Source organism: Thermobia domestica, chromosome 2 (genome assembly GCF_964235325.1).
Source record: "Thermobia domestica chromosome 2, izTheDome1.hap1.1, whole genome shotgun sequence".
In the NCBI taxonomy this organism is placed as follows: Eukaryota; Metazoa; Arthropoda; class Insecta; order Zygentoma; family Lepismatidae; genus Thermobia; species Thermobia domestica.
This window is the reverse complement of record NC_137455.1, coordinates 76,876,640-76,897,531: the sequence shown is the minus strand read 5'-3', so window position 1 is coordinate 76,897,531 and position 20,892 is coordinate 76,876,640. Positions and strand designations below refer to the sequence as shown.

At 35.8% G+C, this 20,892-nt stretch overlaps 1 protein-coding gene across 5 annotated transcripts in view; it reads left to right on the top strand.

The window, feature by feature from the left end:
- LOC145672908 (uncharacterized) overlaps positions 1–20,892 on the top strand; it is a 196,141-nt gene that overhangs the window by 119,993 nt on the left and 55,256 nt on the right. For all 5 annotated transcript variants that reach the window (XM_081742138.1, XM_081742131.1, XM_081742121.1 and 2 more), the window contains 2 exons: positions 13,500–13,673; positions 19,588–19,737. In XM_081742138.1, coding sequence (XP_081598264.1) covers positions 13,500–13,673; positions 19,588–19,737 — 324 coding nt within the window. The remainder of the gene's footprint in view (positions 1–13,499; positions 13,674–19,587; positions 19,738–20,892) is intronic.

Sequence of the window (20,892 nt, the reverse complement as noted above, 5' to 3'; positions counted from 1 at the left end):
AACTGAGACGCGAACTATATGACATATCGGACTTTGAATCTAATTTGTTTGGTGATGCAACCCGAGACCACAGATAGCAAAGATGAGTGCCGTAGCTCCCACCACAAGGGTAAAGAGTTCCTGTTTTAAAGTGTCAATTAAACACTGATATGTGAAACGGTAATAAAGCATTTGGTCAATTTGAAACAAAATATATTGTAGTAATAATTTACTCTATTTGTTAAGATAATGAACGTTATATTCTGTTTTTAAAATGACAGTCAAGGCAGAATGTATTGGATAATAACAGAAATTGTAAAATTTCAATTTCGGTACGATTAAATACATTTATGCTGCTATGTGCTGCGTTATCCGTTAGGAGGTATTGAACAATTTTGATTCAAAGGAAGGAAATAAACTATTGTATAGTACTGGAGTTAATTTAATAGAGTTTAATTGTATAGGTAGTACTGAGGCTATTTGAAACAAAATCTATTGCTGAAAGTGAAATATGGGTTACTATTACGGTTTTATCCCAGGTATGTTATACCCACTGATGATTGAACCTGGAACACACGTTTGGAAAGCATTAGCGGTAACAAATTAGCTACAAGAGGTACATCATATCATAATTCTAAGTCAAGAATTAAGGCAAAAAATAAAAAGCGGAAACAACAGACTGTACGATAATAATACTTTCAAAATTTTAATTTCACACTATTTCTTTCGAGACGAGACGAGATCGAGATCGATACAAGCATCTGTTGACCGAGACGGCGATTTTTCACTCGAGACCGAGACCGCTACTTATCAACGGAGACGAGACCGAGGCTTACAAAGTCTCGTCTCGTCTCGATACTATCCCTACTCAAATGGGCCCGAAAGTAACACAGAATATTGGTCCTGGGGGTTTACATGGTACTTCATCATGTAAGCTTGAGGAAGATGGGTTCCTCTTCGTCTGAGCTTACCAACCCTACCGAGGAAGGAATGTAATCTCTCAAATAACCACATCTGCTTCGACAGAAGCCTACATTGGTCATAATAGGGTTTTGTAATATACGGTGTACCTTAACCGTAATTTGACGTAGGTTGTGGTACGACGTTCTGGTACGGCACAGGTAATCCTACAATGAGTGTTATGGTAATGTTTGTTTATCATTAATGTTGAGTAGAGCTTGTAAGCAGAATACGTCCAAAAGGGTATTATCTAATTCCCAGCACGTAAAATCAACCGTAATAAGTATTTAATAGCAATATTAATGAACAAAAATGCGGCAAAACCAGTCCTGTGTTAACCTCTTTACTTTCCACTTATATCGGCAAATAGATGTTACGTGAAGGATCAGCTAGAAATACGTCGAGATCTTCTCGGTCAACACTAGTGCATCGGATTTGTGGCTGTTGGTACGTTGCCAACGCAGGGCACCCTTAACAGGGAAAGGAAACAGGAAACAAGAATTGCGTAAAACACATCAGGAATGAATACGCAATGCATTCTATAAGATAACTATGAAATCAAATTCAACTGTAGAATGTTGACCTGCTTTTATTATCATTACTGTATATAGCACACAAATAGTTCTCTCATCACACCAGTTACAGTCAAAACGATCATGCCAATACAATTATAGTAGTGTAAACATTAATACATGTCTCCAGATTTATCCACATTAACATCTAAGTTACAAATACCATTCCTGTTCCTACATATAACTCATCCGCCAATTTATATAATTAACATTTATTCAGTCTACACCAATGCATATTTAATTATTCCTTAAAATAGTCGAGCTTCATCTTATATATACCGTATATCAATACACATTTATATTACTATTATTATTTCGTCGCGTAAAAAGCAGAAGGATGTAATCATTTAGTCACAGGAAGCAGAATGCATAGTTTGACACGGCAAACAGTAATGTTTGAAACGGGTACATTATCATGTATGTGCAGGCAGTGGTGTTACTCTAATTTTTTAACAACCGGCTCTATGGTTCTATATATATATATAATAGAGAGAGAGAGAGAGTATGTAGGTACCTACATAATATCCTAATATAAGGTGGTGTGACGAAATTAGGTAGCACTGTGAATATCTTAGAAACGGATTATCCAAGATAGGTGATTGACAAAAAAGTATTTGGGAAGATCTTAATCCATCAACGGATCGACAATTGTTGATAATGGTATGCATGCATTTCAGATATAAGTAACCCTCACCACTACACTCATGTAATTTAGTTCTCATTCTTGATATATAAGCATTTGAGATTAAGAAATAAACGCTTTTACTTTGTTCTGAGAGATCATGTGTTTAACCTGTAGCTGTAAGAATTTTTAAAAACAAAGGTATAAAGGTAACCAAGAACATTCTGTCGCCTTTTCACCCACCACCTTCGAACATCGATATTTGACCCAAGACATACCTGGAAGATCATAAATAGTCCCCATCAGCATCGACGACTTTCTGCCAACGTTCTGGAGGGCCATGGATTCCATCGCGGTAGAATTTGGTGGGTCGTGAAGCAAAGGAGTTATCAAGTGCATTTTGCATCGCTACTAGGGATTTGAACTGGCGTCCTCGAAGATGATTATCCAAGCAATGGAACAGGTGATAATCGGACGGTGCAATGTCCGGGGAGTGTGACGGATGCAATAGTGTTTCCAATCCAAGGCGTAGAATGGTGTCCCGGGTCATCCTAGCCACGTGAGGCTTAGCGTTGTCATGTAACAGGAGGACCTGTTTGCGATTCAGAAGTGCTGGCTCCAGAGTTTGAGTTTTTCTTGAACACGGCTCAGCTGCTGACAGTACACAGTTGTATTGATGCTGTGACCAGCTGGTAGCAGTTCCCGATGCACGATGCCGCGAGCAGTCCACCAAACACACAGGAAGACCTTCTGGTGGAGTGATGCTTTCGACTGTTTTGAAACCGGTTCATGAGATGCTAACCAATGATAAGGCGCCATGGAGCTTCGTACAGGACCCACTTCTCATCACATGTCAACACATTGTCCAGAAATGGCTCGTTCCTAAGACGAGGCAGCAAAGAAAACACAGGTGTCTGGTCGCGTTACTTTCTGGCCCGGAGTCAAATCATGTGGGATCCATCTTGTAGTGCTTCCCAAGTTGATGGAGGTGCTACCAATGGTTTTTCCACTCCTCCACTGAATTGTAATCTCACAAGGGAGGGTCACGAAATTGCTCCGCTGAGATCCGAACGAGACAATTGTGTTTGTATTTGATATGTTATAACTAAATTAATCTCAAAGTTATACGTGCCACCGGGCGGAATATCGTGAGTTACAACATTTTGTAATGTAAAAGCTACAAAAAATTACCTGGCAGAATACTTTGAATCGAGTCATTTGTTCGGAAACAGTTGCGTAAATGTGAAACTCGGCGAACACATATCCCATCATTTTCAAGGACTCACTTAATGTAAAAAACTTTGCCCCAGGGTCCCAGACGGGGTCCAACTCAAAATTTTCAAATGGCAAGAGGGGTTAAGTAGCACATCGTTTGAAAGTTGTAAAATGAAAGAAGATGGAGCAAATCTCGACTTTCTACAACAACCCTGTGCAAAATGGCGGTGGATCAAAATGTAAACAAAAGCTTAATTGAAAATCTATAGCTACATTAAATCCAAGATGGCCGGTTAAAACCTATATCGAAAGGATAAGTATATAAAAAACTGCTGAAGCTAGGAAAACCGAATTTGGCATGAATGTTAGGTGACAAAAAGATGTGAAATGTTCAAAAACGCGACATCTTGAGTTCCAGATGCCGCACTATGTATCGAACGCACGCTCAGCTCAAACTGCTGGTGTTGCAGAAGCAAAATGTGGTATATACGTTTATGGTTAATAGCAGATATCTTCAAAATATCAAAGAGTATCATCTGTAATCCAACATGGCTGCCAGCGTAAAAAATGAGTTTGTATATAAATACGCTATTTCTTGGAATATTGTGACCAAACCAACAAAGTTTGACGCAGCTCGAAGTACTGAAATGATTTACACGTGGTTTGGTACTGCTCAACAATCTTGTAAATGAACGTTTTTTTTAAATATATATATATATATATATATATATATATATATATATATTTGGAATTGCTTCAAACATTGCGATCAAACCAACGAATGGCATACAAATGTAACCATCATGAATACGTTACAATATAGCACCTACCTGACTGGTGCAGCAAGTTCTTTATGTATAAACTACGTATGACAAAATTAGAAAAATACCCGAAGGTACTCAACTTCTATTTAGCAGTATGAATACGAAGTCAGAGTTGTGTTAATTGCATTATCGTTATATTCACGCAAAAGGTATCGAGAGAACCGTGATGAACATGCATTAGGAACAAAACATATATTCGTTATTACGGAATAAAATAATAGTTGAAGTGAATCGAAATTGAATTGTTCTTTAGTCTTCCTATTGTTTCTAAATACATAATAGAGAAAAATAGAGATTTATATTTGTACTGGTATGAATGACATAGGTTTTAAGCGGCCATCTTGGATTCAAGGTGGTCATATATTTTCAGTTAACCTTTTGCTTACATTTTGACCGTCGCCATTTTGCACAGGGTTGTCGTAGAAAGTCTCTCGATACCTCGCTCCATCTTCTTTCATTTAACAACAACTTTCAAACGATGTGCTACTTAACCCCTCTTGCCATTTGAAACTTTTTAGTTGCACCCCGCCTGGGACCCTGTGGGGGCCCCGGGACAAGACGTTTTAACTTAAATCGTTTACTTTGAAAAAAATGCCATACTTCCTTTCCTGTTTTCACATTTGTCTCGCTGTTTCCGATTTATAGGGGTGACCATGGAATTTTCAATTAAGATTTTGTTTACATTTTGACCCGCCGCCATTTTGAACAGGGTTGTCGTAGAGAGTCGATACTTGCTGCATTTTCTTTCATTTTACGACAGTTTTCAAACGATGTGCTACTTAACCCCAATTGAAATTTGAAAATTTTGAGTTAGACCCCGTCTGAGACCCTGGGGCAAAGTTTTTTACCCCAAAAAGTGTGTCCTTGAAAATGATGGGACACATGTTCGCCGAGCTTTCCATTTCCCCAACCGTTTCCGAAGAAATAACCCGGTTCAAACTATTCTGCCAGCTTTGTAGCTTTTACATTACAAACTATGTTGTAAGTCACGACATTCCGCCCGGTGGCACGTATAACTTTGGGATTCGTCTAGTTATAATATATCAAATGCAAACACAATTGTCTCGTTCGAATCTCAGCGCAGCCACTTCGTGACCCTCTCTTGTCAGTTCCTTACATGACTGGCCACTGTTCGCCTCAGTTGCTGTCTGACGATCTTCATTTTGTACATGTGTTGGTCTTCCGGCACGTGGTGCGTCTTCGAGTGTTTCGTCACCGTCCTTAAACTTAAACTGCCGCTGCACTGTCCGCGTAGTAACGATACCCTCACCAAAGACCTGGCATCTTCCGCCTCGCTGCAGCGACGTTTGAGCCCAGTTTGAACTCGTACAGCATAACACGCCCTTACGACGCTCAGTGGAGGTCCCATGTTCATTCTGTCCTTACGCAGGTTCACAGTGTAACTGAACTGCCACAACCAGGTAGTATGTTGGATATACTGACACCAACAACTGGCCTTCGCCTTATGTCCATTCGCATTCAACTCACGGTATGAGGGTCAATTGAACACAGACCTTCACAAAAAGCGACAGAACTTTCGTGGTTACTTTTATAGTAAAACTAAAAATTACTGTTCCTGGGTACAACTGGGTAAAATTTACTCGTACCATGTCTGGGTATAACAAACGGTTCTGCGAACTCTAGATATTTTAACAACCAATTCTAGCGAACCGGCTGAATAACACCACTGTGTACAGGCATCCGAATTGTTATTTGTAATGAACGTAATAGGATATTTTACTCACCCTGACGTGAAAAGGAAAGAAAGGAGATAACCAGGAAAGAAAGAAAATAATAATCCAGTTATGGATTCCGAACTATTGAGATTAGTAAGACATATTCATGTTCTCTCCTCTCATACAAGACACTACTAAAATATAATTATTTATGTAGAATAGAGTACAAGTATCGTAAGATACTTCACAAACTTAAAAGGAACTGAATTCGAACAATTATTCGAAATAGTACTTAATTCTAAAATTATACAATGTCGAATCTTTTCTATCGTTAATGTAGAATAACAATAACCTATATTCTGTCAAAAAAAAAAAAAAAAAAATCAACTAATTTTCCGGCCATTATCTGCGCCACCGGTGTACTGGCGCTAACATTTTAACCCGATGTTAACTTATCCAACAGATTATCCCGTACCAATACGCCATTTCGTAGGTGGAGTCCGCCGAAAATTTGACTGAACGATACTGAGAAGGACCACAGCTCGCGAACAAAGTGTCGGATCAAGATTGAGTAAAAATTGTAGCAATTATTTTCATCTTTAGATTCTAGTAGTGTACCAACAGATGTAGAACAGGGGCGGTGCAAGGATTAACCTAAAGAAAATTTATGAGATCTTTAAAAGGACCTCTATTAGTGACCATTGCTGGATAAATGTCAATAGTTTACGATGCATTTATGGAGTTCAGCTCTGTAAGGCTCCGTACTAGCATCAGCAGCTTCTGGAAGTGAAATGGTGGTTTTGGGAAGCATGCTGTTCGTTGATCACGGCCAGTTACTGCCATGACCGTTTTCGACTGCCGTACCCGATCGATTTGTTAATCAGAAGTGACTGTCCGATGCAGGAATCTTTCCCAGTTATGCTGTACACAGAAAACCGCACACCTCCAAGCGCGACCCTTATTGGCCGCTATAACTTACATGGCGCCCGTAAGTGCAACTGTGTCACCTTAACGATTGTGCAGAGCTTTTGAACAACAACGGTATGGTATGTGTGTCCAAATCGTCTGCGATTGCAAGAACAATTTAACGAGGATCTGCTTCCACGGAGTTTCAGAGGAGCTCATTATAGAGCTCATTTATCAGTGTTGAGTCACCGACACTAAATTTCATAAATCAGTGGCGTATAGTGGCGTTCATTCACCATTTACCACCATACCAGATGTGCAAAATGTCTCAGTGTGAACTCGTAAAGAAAACGGACTAGGAGTTGTGTGTTTTCCATGGTACATCTTCACGCAACCTTCGTCAACAACACTCTGCTTTCTGAGTTACTTAGCTTTAACCTGTTTTTTCTGAACCTTTAAGAAGTGGAATTCGTATGCGTGACTCGGACCATCTATTCGTTTCATTACAAAGGATGGTTTACCACCAAACTTAAAAAGATATTTCAATCGTACCAATCCAATAGAGTGTAAAGTAGAAAAAAGAAACAATTGTATCTGTTACAGAGTTTATGAGCCAGAAGGCTGAATTGTTAAACGTCAAGAGGCGAAAATAATACATAGCCTAGACAAACTAATGTCTGAGAAAACTCAGTTAGATATAACCCGAGGAAGCAATGTGAAGGAAAAGGCCACAATAATACATACACTGTACGTGTCATTTGCACTACGCAAGAAAGCAACCAATGATGTTGTAATGGCGGTCTGTAAAGAACTATTAAAAAAGTAATCAGCAGAAAATAATTCTTAAGAAATACTGTACACTATAAATGAAATTATTTATGGTCATGTATTCAAACTCATTAAGGAAATGCAATATATGTAAAATTAATGTTGGCCTACTATTTTCCCATTGTTTGTTCAAAAATAGTAAATGTTCTCCACGAACCTCAATGCAAAGTTCACATAGACGAATCAATGACTGCTAGACTGTTCAATATGTTTGGATCCTCTGCAGTGTTAGCACACCCAGCGACAATGCGAGCCACTAAATTTTTTCGGAAGAAGAAATGCTTTCCAGGTATACGTCTCCCTTAGACCTAAATTATTAGGCGCACAATGCACTTCGCAATATTTTACCACTAGGTCTTACTGCACACACATGCAATAATACCTAACACAGGCGAAGACTCCTACGAATTTTCAGGTGCATACTTTTGTGTTGCATACATCGCTTATTTGTATTTAGCATGATAACTGCCGGCCAAAATTAGCTGGTTGGGCCCTAGGCGCCATTGATGCAGTATTATGTAACTCTTACTGAAATATTCACTGGTCGCTATAATATTCCTCCCATAAAATTAGTAAGCAAAAAAAAAAAAAAAAAAAAATTCACAGGCCATTAGTTCCGGTATACTTTCGTGCGCCGTGTTGGTCCCAAAGCATGAATAAGTAGCTTTAGTTGTGAGCCAACGACTGGGAATAGTCATCATGAACTCAATATTACAATGTTGGTCCCATCGGACCAACGTGGCGCAGTAGGAAAGTTCACTGTTGGGCCCATCGGCCCAACACGGCAGCCAATGTGTTCTTTCTTCAATCAGTTTCGTCACAATTTTAAAAATGAAATAAAATATTTAATTTACCATCCTGCACTTGTGTCCTGTAGCCAAAATGACACATGATTAATGAAAGTAAATGGCTATGAAATGATTGGTGGAATGAGAATGTGGAAGGAAACGGAAGAACTCAGAGGAAATCCACAGACACGACAGTGTTCACAAATTCCCATGACATGTGATCAAAACAGAAAACTCACGCACCAGAGGTTACACCTGAGTCATCGTGCTCCCTACAATAATAATTTGTTATATTGATACACCTTATCGACTTATCACTAATGTTCAACTCCAATCGTTGTCTCCCTATTTACTTACATTATTAGTGATTTTTTTTCCGAAGCACTTGGATGTTTCTCTCTTCTCTTTGAAGTTAACTCTTGCACTGTCCCTGTTCTACATCCACTGGTACATTAGAGGAACCAAGGATTGAACATAATTGCTAAGTCCTTTTACCCGACCTTGATCGGAAACTTGATCCGAGACCTGTTATATATCAGATGTCAGTGGTAGTTAAAACCTAACATATGACTTCTTCTATGGAGCCAGAGTTTGTTATTCCAACCCGAGAGTTTTGACTTTTTCCCCGATTACCTTATTTTATTTCCAATTAATCTTCTGTCCATCGGCGCGAAGTTTGGTAATTTCATTATTGCTACTTTTGTTGTGTAATGATTAGTCTTGTGAAATTTCCAGAAATTTTTAACCTGTTGGAAAAAAAATCCCGGTTTCTTTCCGGAAAATATGGAAAAATTGGGAAAATAACAAAAATCTTTGTATTACCTTAATTTTATTATTAATTGAACTGTTTTCTTCTTTTCTTTTTTTCTTTTTGAACGCGTGAAAAATGTGAGTTGAGCAATTAGAATATAGCGAATATTAAAAAAAAAAAATCGAAAGTAAAATTGTTGTAATTATTCTTGAAAATTAATTGTTTGTATTCATTTCATTTATGCGCTTTTTTAGTCGTTTATTCGTTGTTATGCATTAAAGAACTTATACAGTTGCATACAAATCTACCATCATGAAGCGTTTCTGTTGCAGCAAATAGTGCTCTTGAATGAAACTGAGTTTTGTTAATTTTAACCAAATTACTTCTTAAAAGAAACAGCAGTAGGCAAATTTCACTAAAACATATAATTACTATTATGTAATATTCTAATACAGACTTTTAAAATAAACCGTATATACATTTTTTTTATGTAAACAAATAGCTGATTTCTGGCGCGACAAATTTTATATATATATATATATATATATATATATATATATATATATATATATATATATATATATATATATATATATATATATATATATATATAAAACTGAAAGTGACTAAATTAGTAACTTAACAACTCTTGAACGACCAGACCGATCTCCATAAAATTTTCGACATAGATGAGGATCGGGCCTGGGATAGTTTTTTTATAATTTCACTTTGAAGGTGCAACTTGGAGGTAGGAAGGGGCAGATATATCGAAAATGACCGATATTAGTGTCGAATCCATAGTTTTCGGGGTCGCTGAGATGAACAATGACACTTTCAATACCGTTTAAATCCAAATTCATCGCCGTAACTTCATGGAGTGGGAATGGGGTGATATATAAAAAAAAAAAAAATGATCAAAAATGACTTATATTAGTGTCGAATCCATAGTTTTCGGATGAACAGTGACACTTCCAGTGCCGTTCAAATCCAAATTCATCGCCCTAACTTGAGTTGGGGGAGAGGGGAGATATATAAAAATGATCGAAAGTGACTGATATTAGTGCCGACACTTCCAATACCGTTGAAATCCAAATTCAGCCCCCATTAGCACCAGGGTTGGCTGGTTTAAACCAAGGTGGTTTAAACCAGCTGTTTTTTTTAAAAAAACCAAGTGGTTTAAACCAAAAAACGAAAAATGTTCGTAAAGTGTAAGTGTTTGTAAAATCTTGATGAACACACATTTGTGGGTTAGCACGTTTCATTCTCGTATATTATTCGTATTATATTCAGACCTAAATTCCCCATGCATTACTCAAAAAGATTATACTACAAAAGCAACTTTTTTTTGCAAGTTTATAAATGTTTGTTTTGTGATTTTTTGTAGTTGTTATTGTTATGTAATTGCAATCAAAGAAAAATTCTAAATATTGTTTCGTTTCAATGTTTACTATTGATAAAATACATCGAAATGCCGTACTTTGTGTGTGTGTGGGGGGGGGGGGGTCATACAGACCCCACGAGAGGCATTTAGTAAAATGAGAAGTATCTTTGGTATCTATTTATGTATAAATGAGTCTGAGCCAAAGTGGACTCAAATAATTCGTATCTTTATTCACTTTTCTTATATGCAAATTAAGTCGTTGTATTTCTTTAATTTGGACCAATAAAAGTCGTTGTTAACTAACTTAACTAAATTAGTTCTCCTGTACTCCGCAGTACTTTGAAATTGTCCATATGTAATTCTGTATAATGTTTTCACTTGTGCAACTGTTTATCTTTTTGTCCTTCTAAAATGACTCTTGACAGTTATATTAAGAAGCATGTAAAGATCAGTACAACGTATTTTTATCAGGATTCCTTCGTGAGTGAGTCGGCAGACGTATCGCATTTGTGGCCAATTAGTCCTGGTTCCGAGTTCAAATGGAGGACAATTTCTCTCGGATGTAACTCGAGAAGCGGTTTTTATTCCGCTTTAAGCTTATGTGACCACTTCCAGCATAGCCCGGTTGTTGCATAATAACATTAAGGCGAAACAAACTTATTTCTGTCCATATATGATATGAATATATAGAGCAAATTATTTAAACCAAACAAACCTGGTTTAAACCAAAAAAACCTGGTTTAAACAAAAAAAAAAAAAACGGTTTTAGAACCATGGTTTTTGCCAACCCTGATTAGCACTCATAAAGGTATAGGGTTCCATGTAAAACTAATTGAAAATAACCGATACTAGTGTCGAATTCATAGTTTTTTGGGGTCCTTAAATTCATTGGGGATAGTTTTGGTGCACTTTATGTCCAAAATGAAACATATTCTCCCCATGCTAAGAACGGGTATTCTGCTAGTCTTTAATAATAACGAACGGAAGTTTCACATGTTAAATTCTGTAGTGTGTGTATGTTGTAAATAAGATCTCTCTCTCTCTCTATCTATCTATCTATCTAGCTATATATATATATATATATATATATATATATATATATATACAGGCGCGGATCCAAGGAGGGGATACGCTCAGGTATACACTGGATAAAATGAATTTCAATCCTGCTTTACACTGGATAAAGCTGCAAACTATGGCTTAGCCCCTCCCTTGATCATATCCTGGATCCGCCACTTTATTATATAATATGCTCTAGACAGGTTACAGTAGGTAAGATTAGACCCTAGCATCAGGCGAAGAAATAGCTTTTAAATTATATTTTCCAGTTTTTGCCAACATTTACGAATGAAAGATTTTCAACGAACTTATAAAGTTCGTTACTGAATTCTCTATGTCTGTGTGTTTGTCCGTCTGTCTGTTATTTGCGATTTTTTCAATTCTGAACCCTGCATTCGATAGAGCATCAAAAACCTATCAGAGAAAGTGATTAAATTTTTCGCATCACTCTTACCGTTCCCGAGATATTGGCCAAAAAATGGCCGACTTCCAGAGATTTAAGGAGCCATATCTCGGGAACTATAAGTCATAGAGAGATGATATTGGTGTTGGTCAATATCTGAAAGGATGGTAAATAGTTTGGTACCAAATAGTGATTGGTGGCCACTGTCCAACTGGCCACTGGTTTGGCCAGTGGCTAGTTGGATAGTGGCCATCAGTTAATATCGGTACGAAAATGTTTAACATTCTATTAGGGATTGATTGACACCAATATTATTTCTGTATGGCTTACCGTTCCTGTGATATCATCTCTCTATGATTGGCAAAAAGATAGTTCCGATTTCAGGAGATTTAAGGAGCCAAATCTTGGGAACCGTAAGTCACACAGAGATCATATTGAAGTTCATCAATATCTAAGAGAATGGTAAACATTTTGGTACCAACTGGTCACCGTTCCCCATATATTGGCCAAACTTTTCGAATTTCTAGATATTTGGGCAACAATATCTCGAGAACTGTAAGTCATAGAGAGATGATATTTTGTTAATTTTGCGGGAAAGAGAAGGTGCGGGTAAAAAAAATACTTCTAGATCTAGGAACAATGACAGTTATCCTTCGAGCTTCATCTCTCCATTCTTTTTAAATTCGTTCTGACAATGCTTTTGAAGCATTCTCAACTGGTTTCTAATGGATTCAAAATTTCCGGAAATTTTACAGAGCACAAGATAGATAGATCCTTAAAATATAGATTTGATTTTAACTGAAATGAATCTGGCCCCGTTAATTTAAGTGCGTCTATATTAATTAATCTAATTAGGATTATATTTCAGTATCTGTTGAAGCTATAACTCCATTCTATAACGCTGCTAACTTTAAAGGAATGGTACACACTGGCGTAAATCCCGGGGGGAGATGAGAGGGACATGTCCCCTCCAATCTTGGAACCGGGGAGGACTGTCCTGTCCAATAATCCGATTTGAAATGTGTTTTGGGGGAGAAATGTGATGATTTGTGTCCGACTGCCACAAAGAAAAGTGAGATGAAATTGATGTCCCCCAAGACTAAGCCTCAAGTCTGCCCGCATCCCAATGTTGAAGAAAACTCTGCTCCTGCATGGCATTGTTTTTCAACTTCATAAATATTTTGAACATCGCTTATATATATATATATATATATATATATATATATATATATATATATATATATATATATGGGAACAGTCTTTCCTGTCCACCCCCCCTCCCCTAATGTTGAAGACAGATTTGCGCCGCTGATGCACATATGTCGCGTTGCCACAAATTTTCCCTATTCTAATACAAGAAACATAAGTGCTCAATGATCTTAACTGTAAACTAATAAAAATAATATTATTTTTATTTTAAAAACAATGTAGTAAAATATTCGAAAATTTCAGTTTTTCCCAAATTTTCCTTTTTTTCAGGCTTTCACAACACTAGTAATGATGGTTTTCATATTAATGGGTTTCATGTATTTCAGGTGGAAACGGAGACTCTTCGAAAGGAGATATCTGAGAAACAAGATCTTTTGTGTCAAGCAGCGGAGGCACTAGATTTGTTAGAAGAGCAGCATAAGAATCAATTAGAGAAATTACAACAGGAAAGGCTGGCTGAAAAAGGGCTTCTGGAAATGCGCATTGAAGAGTTGGACAAGGTATAATTTAAGTTCGCTGCAAGAATATTTTATTTCCAGCCGCATTTTATTTAAAGAAGAAACTAATACAGTTTACTCAAGATACCTACTCTTAGGATTCGTCATATGTGAATGTTCTTTCGTCTGTTGAAAGCTTTTGTTGACATCTCTTTTATATTAAAGTAAAGTAAAAAAAGTAACCCATTTTTATGAAAAGGTCTGATATATTTTGAAATTTAGGAAAGGTACATATTTGTAGTAGTTTTCTAATACTTACAGAGAAAAAAAAATATTGTTAGTAAAAATAGTACTTGCAATAGTTTATTTATGAGCAGTTCGTAGTGTTTTCATGACGTCATATTTAGTAGTCATATTCAGAAACACTTGCAGTCAGTTGAATTTTTATTCAGAAAACTACAATATAAAATGGTAATAACGTTCGCGGGATTGTGAAGCATATTCAACCAATAAATATCTTTCAAATCAATTTTAAGAACAAAAATAATCTGGTTTTCCATTCATTTTGTGTAACGTACATAATTTAAATGTATAGTTAAACAAATTCATATTACAGTTATTTGTTTCTTGTAAGAGAAAAATCCAAATATCCAGATCTCTGGTGGAAAATAAGAATAGATAGAAATTATACAGTATCATAGTCCTTATTTGTTCTTGAAATGTGAAAATGAAATGGATTATAATCTCTGTGGTTCAGTATTTATCATCGTCAGAAGTATTCTTCCGACATACCACAAATTAAGAATTTTCCGTGCTCCTTATTGAAATTAACCTTCATCATCATGACGTAGAAATAATTCGTTTTAATACTGTTTATCAGCTGTCATTTTCTCTACTTCCCCCTCTCTCAAATGCTGTATTCAGATGAAGTAAGATACAAGAGAATTCGGAAAGTTTTTTTCATTTCTTCTGACTTATAACCTTAATTAAATCAATTGTTGTATTCTATATTGGCTGCCTTCCAGTTTCTCATATCGTTATGAGCTATCACGAAAATATTTTTTAATAAGCAAATCCTGTGTCATTTAATTTTATCCTAATGTTGTCCTCTTATTAAATTTTACCTTTCGTATCTAGACTACACTTGGGTTGCTAACTCGGGAAAATAAAAATCCAGCACCCCGTCAAAATTTCGATGATATAGGTCTAAGTGTAAAGTATTTCTGTTCGGACCCATCCATGGGAAGAAATGTACTATCGTCAATAAAAGTTCTCCTAATGCTTCTTTATTCTGCATATCCTTAGTACATTCACTAATAAGCTTAACAGATACATTGTGCTATAAATGTGAAACTGACATCGGCAATGATCATTTTATTGTATTTACCAGTAACTACCACTTCTTTAGAATTATCGAAACAGATGAACAAAAGTATTATAATCTTTACATGACAATTTTGGATTTGGAAAATGAAATTTATTCTTTAAACTTAAACTTCAACTACAGGAAATTGCTGTAAGAAGTTCTTTTTCACACTCAATAAATGTATAAAATTCCTTACAAGTAAATTTCAAATTTTCCCCGATACAGTCCGTTATCTCTTTAACATTATCTAAACAGGTAAACAAAATATATTAATCGTTGATAGATGGTGAAAGGTGAAACTTTTGGATATACAGTTCGAACTACGTAAAATTGCTTCGAACTAGATACAAATTTGAAAAAAAAAAAAAAAAAAAAAAAAAGTCATAAAGGGGCTGGTAAGAAGTTTGAACCAGTCACCGGCTTTAATCAAAATAACAGCAATATTTCCGGCCAGGCCGGTGAAAAACCGGCCAATTGGCAGTCCAGACTACATGGTCATTACATTCTTTCATACATACCCCAATGCTCTTTAAGTATCTAAAACTTCACTTTGTTTGCTTTATCTTTCTATTCTTAGTTGCCCTACTCTCTTTTCTATTTCCATTGATTTTACCTGTTTTTATATTTATGCGTATAGCACGCTTTCTTGTCTGTTGGTTTCGTTTCGTAATTCGCTGTGTAACTTCCTATACTTCAGTTTTTCTTCTTTCGTGCAACTTTCCTTCTCAGTTGCGTTGACATTCTTCTGTAACTCACGATTTCTTATCCCCATTCTCTCCACGAAACTGCCATTTCCTCTGTAACCAGAATATAAAATTCAGCCACCATCCGGTAGGCCTACTTACTGTTTCTGTTATTTATTTATTTAAATATCTTTCTTCAAATTTTATAGTAAATCTATTACTCACTTTCCCAGCTTTTAGCTTTTCATTGTCGAACTTCTGTTTCTTAGTTACATTTTTCAATTAGGGATCTAGTTCAACCAACCAGATTATGATTTGAGAAGATGTCCACCCTGCAGAGATTCTTCATGTTCTTTGGTACCTATTTGTATCATATCATCCATTTCGTGTCCCGATATTATATTCTTTTGCGTTGGTTGAACCAAGAGTCTCTTATCTGCGTATTCTGTCGGCAAAAATTGATTAACTTTTCTAATGTCTTTCTTCTAAACCATATTTACCTTCCTTTCCTCTCCCCAAAACATCATCAAATTTACCCATTATAAGTGCATATGAATTCAGTATTACCGTTATTGCTGTGTCTCCAAATTCTACGTCCATTATCTTTTCTTTCACTCATTAACCCAGAATCTTTTCTCCACCATTATGTCCGCGTTTTTCAGTACCCAAAGGTAGTCATTTCATACTTCCATTATTTTCACATCAAATTTCATATATTTCCATCAAATGTAAATTAATTTGTTTAATTTCTTCTTTATCTCATTTTTCTTCTCTGTAATAGACGTCTCATGTTCGAGTTCTCAATATTTTACTTTTATTTGTCTTAATATTTATAGTTCCTCTATCACTCTTTGTAAGAGACTATTTATATGTACAATATATTAAACCGATAAGCTTAGGAATGGTGATTTCCTAACTAATGTGCTAGTTTGCTTAGGCTTTTTATACCGCAGTATCCCAGGCATTAAAATAACTGGCTCCACCTGAGGCTGATGCCATAGTTGCCGCACTTACCACTATGATTTCTACCAACTAGACTACTGCGTGAACTGTTGCCGTTTGCAAAAAGTGGGTACCCAATTTAGACCAACTCGGTGTTAGTGACTCCTTGAGTTAACAATGAACCTCTGAGCTAGCTAAATTTCATTGTAACATTTCATCTCCCCCCTCTACCACACTGTTGGTTGATCTGGAATTAAGCATTCCTTTTCAGCACTGAGGGTTATATGAAACATGGACTTACAGCTTAACGTAGGATCCGAATTATAAGAGCTCCCACCGGAGAGTAAACCTAAATCTCCCACGCAGAAGACATATATGTGAAACGTTCATTTTCACGTCATAAAATTAAGTAAAAACATACCAAGCAAAATCTTGGACTGGATTGTCAATTTTGTAATGATCTTATTTCAGAACCATAAAGAAGAAAGAAGAAAACAAAATTAAGAAAATTACAATAATGATTTCTAATTTACACGCGCAACGGGAATTTAGATATTTATCACAGATTCTTGCTATAGCGGTGGACCCTCAATAAGATTTTAGTCGATGTGCAATCTAGCATATTCGACACAAACTTAAAATGTACCTTATTACTATCAAATAATCTAGATATTTAAAATATGAATTTCTGGAATGGAATTATAGATTCGAAATTGAGATTATCATTTATTGATTCAAAGAAAGAAAAAAATCGAATTACAATTTACAAAGGTTATTAGTTTCTAAATATATTAGCTTTCAAGTATCTTGACTTTGTATTGTTTCGGGTTTCACATTTTATGACTACATAGATTTCAATAACCACATTAGTATTGTAACAAAATTTACATATTCGTAGCTTTCCAGTACAAGGAAGAAAAAAAATAAACAGATACATGACACATTATTAATAGCTTCCTTTTGGCAGGTCAAACACATCAAAATAAGTTAATATCTTTTAGTGAGACAATACTCATGCGATGTTTGGCTACCACTGTTTCATATTATTAAGCATTGATCCATTTATTCTTCATTTAAACCTCAGGAACGCACAAAGAAAGAATTAGAAGTAAAATGATAACAGAAAATGTTATTTGCACGTGCCCATACGTATACTACTTCATCATTCCACTTCGGGAATCCTTTCATAACTCAATTATGTGTAGCATATTATAACACTGGCTCATATGCCATGGGTCACATTTTACATACAATACAAGAAGAAAACACTACATTGATTATCCCTATGAATGAATATGTACTATATACAAATGAAGATGAAATTAATAAAAAAAATGTTTAGTACTTTCCTGATCATACTATTAGTATTTCATTTAATTATACGGATCAATTAATACATCGCACTACTCAGAAGAAAAACGACAAGTTAGTTGAACATACCGAAGCTAACCTAAACTTTCAAATTAAATCATTGAATTAAGCCGGTAAAATTTTCGTACTGGAAGCTAATTCTATAGTCGTACTAATGCATAATGGAGATTTTGATAATAATATTAGCGGATTAGCGATAATATTACGATGAGACTAGTAGATGCGTAACGCAGCAAGAAGCACTATTCGCACATGATTGTCATGTTACTTGAGTACCGGTGAAATAAAATTTAAGCAATTAATGTCTTCAAAGTTTCAAGGTTGAAAACACAAATGGTACCGTATATTAGGTTGTTCTCAGTTCGAAGGATTCGATAAAATGGAAAAGGTAAAGTTTGATTTTACCTGCTTAAGGGTTGTCTACCTCACCAGAACCCTCCTAGTGCAAACCTCTGCATCCCAATGAAGGAGTTTGATCCAGGACTGTCTCTGGTGATGTCTACAGCCAAATGACCGGCTGCCCCGACGATTTTCATCCAAGGCTGAGTCGATCTTCTAGTGACGCATTTCATCCAATCTTGTTTAATTAAAATTTCGAGTAGGACCTCCACATTTCTTTGCCTAAATACTTTATATGTTAGTCCAGATTAAATTTTGTACACTTTGATCCTAAAATAAGCCAATTTGGGCTATAAAATTCCGAAGGTTTTTCCGGAGGCCTACAGCGTCACTTATTTCACTTCAAATGAATAATGGTGGAGCGTCATACATTGCTTGGCTATTACAAACCCCACTATTCTGCAATATACCATATCGTAGAACATAAATATTATCATAATTACCACCTTAAATTTCGAAAATCTAATAAATTATCAACAAATACGATATATTAAATTACATTACCAGTTTTTTAAATTAAGATTCAAAGTATTTATACCCATCACTTACTTACTCCTGTCCGTCCGAGTTGCATAGGCCAATCACAACCCCCCACCACTCTGAAGTAGAAATGCCGGAAGTTGCCATCTTTAATTTCACTACCCATGATGCAATAGCAATCGACAGAGAAGATCGAATCACCGATGTTCGCTTGCGGAATGTTTACGATCAATGTTATAAGTAAGTTTTAGTTAATAATAATTTAACACATTCATTCTATGTTTTTACGTAGAAAATTTAGAAATATTCCGATATACTGTTAGAAATTGCTCATGATTAATATTGGTTATATAAGGATATAGTGTACAGTTATTGAATAAGTGTGCAGTTATTGTTATTGAATAACCTTGTTCCCCGAAAGTTTTTATTCATAGTGAAGAAACATTTCAACAACTAACAGTAATAACTAACTCATAGAAACAAATAAAACATGTATTTGCACTAATGGCACGACTATACCAAATGGGGGCCACTTAACAAAACAACAGCAAAACAATAACAATGTAAAGTACCGGAAAAAGGGTACGTTACATATGCTTAATTATTATAGCTATGAAGTTTAACTGTCTATACGTAAAGGTGGAATAAATGAGAAAGGCATATACATATAATGCTAAATTAATACCGTCAGTGATTGATTATGAAATACAGTTTTTTTTCTTTCTTTCTTTTACAGGAACTTAGAAAGCGGGAAGAACAAAGATTACTTCCGACGGCTGGCTATGGAGACTCGGTTTTGACTTATCCAGATCTTCAGTGTGTAAACCATCATCCTCAAGAAGAAGTTCAGGAACTGGAAAAGCGAATTGAACAGTTAGAGAAACAGGTATAAATTTAGTTTTTTGCAGATTTATGTAAAATTTGGTGATAGATACAATATGACCTGATACCTTTCGATTAGGTTACATGTGGCAATCACAGATCATAATTTTTACTAGCGTCATTTTCCAGCGCGAAAACTATATAGAAATTGGAATGAAACTAAAGTAACAATAACATTTCCCACGACAAAGCTCTGATTTATTTCGTGGTGTTTGTGATGTGTAGAAGGTCTCCCACATCCCTTGATAATGGTAATGGTTTCGTTTGTTCAAGATTAGGCTAAAATGTTATACTTTCATTCAAATGAAATTAAATGTTAATTAATGTCCCATTATGCCTTTAGGTTAAGTAAGTAGACGATTAATAAAAGTGAATGATCGGAAAATTAATTTTTTAAGGCTCTCCCATCAGGAAATCGAAGCCAGATCACCTGCACACTAGCCGCTAGACTAGTAAGGAGAGCTCTTCCATTCAAAATAGTACAATATCTGTGATATAGTTTACTTTTTTCTGAATTTAAGGTTAGCAATATTTTATTGTGGCAAATATACAAAACTACGAGGGCAACTATCCGAACCTTTCAAATAGCTGTATGAGAAGTGGTGACAGGTGGCTGAATGCGAGATGAAATTACTAAGGGGCTGCAGCAAGGAGAAAGATTTGATTTTGATTTAATTTTGAGTTTAGCGTCCCTTTCAGAAGCGAGCTACATGAGACGTGGACCTACAGCTTAGCATGAGATCCGAACCATATGAGCTCCTGCTGGAAATTGAACCCGGATTTCCCACGCCAAAGGTGCGTACGTTAACCGCTTAGCCACGAGAGGAGAACAATAAAAATTAAAAAAATAAATAAATAAATAAATAAAAATAAAGCATCCAATGTAGAATTGGATCGAAACATGCCTAACAGTGCCAATTTGTTATTATATACAGTACTACTTCATAACAAAACCTACTGTGCGGAAACCGGATAATGGTGGAGCAGAATCTGATTAATGGATATGAAATTTTTAAGCAGCATTGTTGGAAAGACAAGAGAAGATGGAGTAAGAAACACGAATTATTCAGCAATACACTCAACTAACAGAATGTCCGAAGAAGAGTAGAAAATTTTATGCTATGCTGGTATGGATGTATAGAAAGAATGGAAGGAGAAT